The following is a 6,000-nucleotide window of genomic DNA, read 5'->3' on the forward strand; positions in this document are numbered from 1 at the left end:
AGGTTGCTGTGATTTCTGAAGAGAGATGCTTTTCAACCCTTCTGGTTCCTAGGAGAACCTCTGAGGAGTAGAAAGTGAACTTCAATGGAAGACGGCATCCTCCTGTTCTGCTCACTCTTACTGTCTCTCTAACCTTTGGGCTAAAAATGTAATCATCATCAAATGGAGCATCAATAAGGATATCTTGAAGTCCCCAAAAACTGCATAAGTGCATCCAGGCATGAGGCACATGGTGGTACCTGTGCCTGACGCTTGGTATGTTCCACTAGCCAAACTGGACAACAGTCTCATGAAAATGTTAGATTTACACAGCAACTTAGACAACTGAACCTCCAGGTTTTTCTGACTGCCTGGAGGCGGAGTCTTAATGACCTTTGACACTTCAGTGATAAGGTCCTATTGAAGTCTTGCCAAATGGGCAAGATAATGTCAGCACACGTAAAGCAAAGGTAGCTAAAGTGAACAAATGCTTTCTCAAATAACCCAAGGCCAAAGAGAGACTGCTGGGTAGATGCACCTTAGAACTTTCCTCGGATATGTCCTTTTTCATGACTACCTCAACCACAGCCAAAACCCTTGCTTCAGTGGGGTCTGTCTTTGGAAGGGATAAAAATTTTATCAGGTTTCCTAGACCTTGGTTCCAAGTCAGGTTCTCTCCAAGTCCTCCCAGCTTACCTAGTGGACTGAGAAGAAAAAGCCACAGATGGTGGCTTAGATCTCTCAGTACTCAAGGTTCTAACCAGAGTAGGGACAGGAGAATACCCCAGAGAAAATTCTGCCAGTGTAATTGGGCAAAAGGGGTACTGAAGCCTGCCCAAAGAGGCAGAAGGGTCCTAAGAAAAGAAAGGACTGGGAGTGCTTAGAGTAGGGAAGCTGAACAAGCTTAAGATCATAACAGGGGATCACAGCTGAAGTGGCACCAAAGGACCCGAAGGGGATGGAGTAGTGGGCACTTAAAGTCAATGAACCTTTGGCTCTGACTTGCCATCAGATGAAGAGGAAAAATGTTTATGCTCTTCCCTTCTTTACTACTGGCATTTGACTCCTTTTCCTTGGATCTCTCCTTCTACCATCTATAAGTTTATTTTTTTATTTATTTTTTTTTGTTTTTTGTTTTTTTTGCTGGGGGGAGAGAGAGGACAAAGAAGGTGATGAGGGCTGGAGAAGGACTTCATGACTTTCCTTTCAGTAACAGCTCTGGCGCCAAATGTGCAGGCCCAATACTTGACCTCCAAGTGCGCTATGCCAAAACAACAGACTTGCTTGTCGTGGGTATCTTTTGAGGCACACTTCTTAAACCTCAAAAGTTTGTCCATGGTATCCAAGGGGAAGAAAAGGCACAGCACAACCACACAGCAATGAAAATAGTACTACAAAGGTGCAATCTCAACACAAACGCCTCAAAAAATCAAAAATATCAATACTAGAGATCCTAGTGATCAACAATAAGCATGAAGCTATTAACTATGTGAAGAAAAACCTACAAAAATCCTAACAATAAACTACTTGTGTAGCAAAGAGAAAGCTTTTTTTTTTCACAAAGAAAAACACACACAAATACTATTTTCCTGTGGAAAAGAATTCCTAACTAAAGAAGCATAGAAAAAGGTATACAAATGAGCAAAAATTATCCAAAAAGGTCACAATTAAGATGGAGCTCTTTAAACTCTATCTGCAATCGAGATCTGAGGACAGGCAGTTAGACAATAGAAGTATGGGTAGAGAAGGCAAAACTTCTGGACTGAACATCCAGAGGGCTGATGTCAGATCCAATAACTCACAGGTTGAAATGGATGGAAGAGACAACATCTGATCAGTTTTTACACATTTTTTCACTTAAGCATATACCAAGTAAAACCCTACAAGTTATGACAGAGATTTTCTTCAGGAAAAAGAATACATGAACATTTTTCTCCAGTAGAATACTTATCTGCCCAGCCTCCAAGGATTATTAGCAGATTCTCAGTGCCCCAAAGCCTGCAGAAGGAGCTTACTTCAGTGAAAAAAAGCTCTGAAACCTTTGGCACCCAAACTGCTCTGTTTATCTAGTGCTGCTCCAGCCACAGCAGTTAAGGTGTGTGAAAGATGCCCTGAAGCTTTGAAACCTGGCTGGTGGGTTATATCCTACACAGGAAATAACTCAAATAGCTTAGGCTACCCAAACAATGATCTAATGTTGAAAATCACATGGTTGGCCTCTATGCTGTCCTATTAGTATGAGGAAAATAAAAGTATTTCCAAAATTAATGCATGATCATAAAAATACTGCAGTTCCAATTGCTTCCATGAAGCTGTTCTGATTTACCATGGGCTGCAGAAATACCAGTCCTTCAGATATGATACATGGTGTCAGTCCAGTTACAGCAACAGAATATGTGTTAAACAGGAGTGTAAGGCCGTGCACCTTTCTTTTCCTCACAGTTAAAACTTTTAATTTTCATGAATATCCTTAAGCCAGTGGTGACTCAAGAAGTAAAGTTATTTTTTATGTTATCCTGGAACCCCCCCACAAGGCAACATCAGAAAATGTCACTTACACAGTAAAAGGTCAGTCAACCCCCCACCACAACTGCTGCCACACCAAGGGGACATGGTTCACCTGTCATACACCTACTGTCTACTGTATGATTTCATCACTTAAAAAAACTCGTACTACATACCTGTGGTTCAGATTCTTCTCCTTCGGCTTCTTTAAATAGATCTTCTGCACCAAATTTAAGAATGGCAGACAGTTCATCTTTGTTAAATGGATTTGAGCTAAATATTTAAAAAACGTTAAGTGTTTTTAGTTGCTGTGGCTCATTTTGTGATTTAATCTGCATTTCATTACTTTTTCTTAAGAATGCCATTTTTTAAGCTTAACAGATCAACTTGTTTTTATGGATAGCTTATTAGAGCCATGCATAATATATACAAGAAAGCAACATTTATTAAAGCTTAACAGCAGATGATGTTTCATGCCACGCTTTAAATCAAAATGATAAAGCAGCAATATACACAAGAATACAAAGGTTGTTCCATGACAGCAGAGACAAGAAAGGGTTTGCAAATGCTTGCCAAGGAACGCTTTTAAAAAGAAATGTATGCCATACTGAATGTTTTAGTGTTAGAGGGAGAATGCCACTCTCAAAGAATTATTTTGTTTTCCGATTCGATTACCTGATTATATACATTGAGGGTCATGGGAAAGTTGAAGCCTATTCCTATACTGAACAGATGATGCAAGGAATAGAAACTCATCCTGAATAGGGGGATACCCTGCTGTGGAACAAAACCCTACACTCACAAGGCATGCATCCAACTGCTTAATTTGTTTAAGGAGAAACTTCATTTTTAGGGCCCAAGTGAAGACTACATTTATTCTTCAAAAAAGTTAACAGACATGTTTGTGATGGATTATGTGAATGGCTACCTAGAGAGTACAAGACACTGGTAATTATTTGCTGGGCACAACTGATGACCAGCACAGAACTTGCGAACAGCCAATTAAAATGGAAATGAAAAGAAATGAATTTTCAAAGTAGACACAAAAATACCCTGGCATAAAGCCCTCACATGTAACTGTGCCATCCCCTCTCTGGGCCAATAATCAAGGAGCCTGAATCCCTCATCACTGACACTGGATAGGGATGTTCACCTGGAATAAAAATAGACAGACACAGTATTTCCAGATGCAGCTCTCTGTATAAAGCACAGTTCCCCTTAAGAGCACACAGGGAATACACTCAGTCCAGGGTCTGGGTTTCTTTCTCTCTCTCCAGGTCCCCAATAAGACTCCCCACTTGCACAGCTATAGAGTTGAGTCCTCAGCTGAGTGTCCAAGCCAAGTCCTCCAGCACCCTCTCTGTGAAACCAGTGCTTCCTGTCCCTGCTCCAAGCAGCTGACACACACACACACACACACACACACACACACACACACACACACACAGTAAAAGTTGATTTTCACACACACCTGGGAAAGGCTCCACAGATTTACTAGCAATGCCCCTTTCTGCCCAGACTATATGACAGTTACTGCCACCAAACACTCCAAAGCCAGCTACTCTAAGTCTCTTATGAGGGTACCCAATTATACTTAATGATATTAATATTAATACCAATGGTAGTGTTTGACCGATGCAGTAAGGCTTTCAGGAGTGGCCACAGAAACCCCGCGTAGATATAAGTACTCTCAAAGGTTAAAATATTCTCTAAAGGATCAGCCACAATGAAAAGTTTAAATATATTTAATAATAAAAGAACACGCAAATACAAAATATCTCTTTACAATAAACACCAGAGTTTCCATCACAGGAAATATTAAAATAACACAGACAGATTCACACAGATACAGAAAAACATGTATTTAACTAATCTCACTATATTTTCCTGACTGATGTAACAAGGCAAGGTGAAGTAGGGGAGGGGTCCTCCTTTGTCAGGTTCCAAAAACAACGTGCGCTGAGACTTCAGTCTCATTTAGTATTAAAGAATATCATTTCAGTGATGGATTACAGAACATGACATACATGTGGTCATGTGACTTCTGGTTCCCATCCTGCCCCCTTTCCTAGCAAATGACCCAGAATCTCGCACATAGGTGTCAATAATACACACCCACAGGGCTTTGCCAAGATCTGTTGCAGCTTCTAGAAGTTATAAAATAAACACTTCTACTCTTCCTACAGGAGCTAATAAACCATTCTCTGACACAGACATTTCATCTCTGGCTGCAGTCAGAACTGTAAGATACAATCTTTATGGCCTAAATTAAGTAAGTTAATTTCTTATTTTTTCAAGTTAGCTGGACTGAGATTAATCTCTTTTCTTCCTGTATCCTATTTACAAAAGTACAGTCTGACATAAATGTATACATCTTTTCTGTCCAGCAGGGCACACTGGTGATAATTTTTTAAAATAAGCAACTTTACAAATACATTTTCAACATAAGCATCTGTACAAATCAGTTTTTGATAAACAAATGACATAATTATTTACAAAATTCCAGCTAGCTACGCTGGCATATGTTACACATCTACAACTCTACTTACATTGCTAGCAATACCTCACATTGTCACAGGAACTATTTCTGCAACCCTTGAAAAAGAACATATGCAGTTACCTTAACAAGTAAATGAGTTATTCAGCATCTATGAAGTGACAGGCAGAGACCGCAATGGAAGCCCTTAGATTTGGTAGAAGCAACATGACTGCTGATGCTGCCACCCCAAAGAGAGAGAGAGCTAACAAACAGCGAAATTCAATATTAAAGCCTCGTCCTGTCATCAAGAGGATCTAAAGAAAAACATTTTTTGATCTATGACTAATCTTAACAGCATGCACTTTTTGGTTGAAGACTGTGCAACCCTCCAAGGTACAGGAATGCCAGAAGTCAGTTTCTCCTGCTGAGGAGGAATAGGATGATAAAAAAACACACTGCCAGTGAATACACTTCTTAATCTTACAATTCCTGCTTTTCACCATAATGACAGAGGCTGAGAAGAGCCATCTTGACCATACCTCTCAACCATACCGAATTCCTTGGTAAATACCAGCTTTGAGTGCAAAATATTGGGGTGTTATGAAGTGCCACGTGGCCCCTTTCATTTCCGATTTTTTACTCCCGATGTCATGTGTGTGCATTATGACGTCAGCTTCTGCAGACTGGTGTGTGTTCAGGCATTGCAAATCTTTCTTCCTCGGCTCCTCCTCCAGGTAAAAAATGTAGTGTGTGTGTGTGAGAGAAACGGTAGCTTCTTTACTTAAAGGAGAACCACAGCCACAGACTCAAAAATCATGCTTATTTCCTCATGTTTAGTGGTTTCCAATATTTTAACACCACTGTGGGACTCTTTACAGGTTTTTAAATATTTTTATATGTAATTTCAGAGTCTGGCCACACGGGGTCTAGCATCTTAATGAGAGTTCAAAAATTTTCTAAACCTCCACATATCCCAGAATGCAGTGTTTGTCATTAACACATTAAATCACACAGGCTTCTTTGTTCAGAAGCTACTG

The 6,000-nt window shown here is 40.0% G+C and overlaps 1 protein-coding gene across 3 annotated transcripts in view; it reads right to left on the reverse strand.

The window, feature by feature from the left end:
* CHD2 (chromodomain helicase DNA binding protein 2) overlaps positions 1–6,000 on the reverse strand; it is a 3,702,317-nt gene that overhangs the window by 1,150,314 nt on the left and 2,546,003 nt on the right. For all 3 annotated transcript variants that reach the window (XM_044078379.1, XM_044078380.1, XM_044078378.1), the window contains one exon: positions 2,661–2,757. In XM_044078379.1, coding sequence (XP_043934314.1) covers positions 2,661–2,757 — 97 coding nt within the window. The remainder of the gene's footprint in view (positions 1–2,660; positions 2,758–6,000) is intronic.

This window comes from Protopterus annectens, chromosome 7.part0 (assembly GCF_019279795.1).
Source record: "Protopterus annectens isolate FY-2018-M chromosome 7.part0, PAN1.0, whole genome shotgun sequence".
NCBI classification, from domain to species: Eukaryota; Metazoa; Chordata; order Ceratodontiformes; family Protopteridae; genus Protopterus; species Protopterus annectens.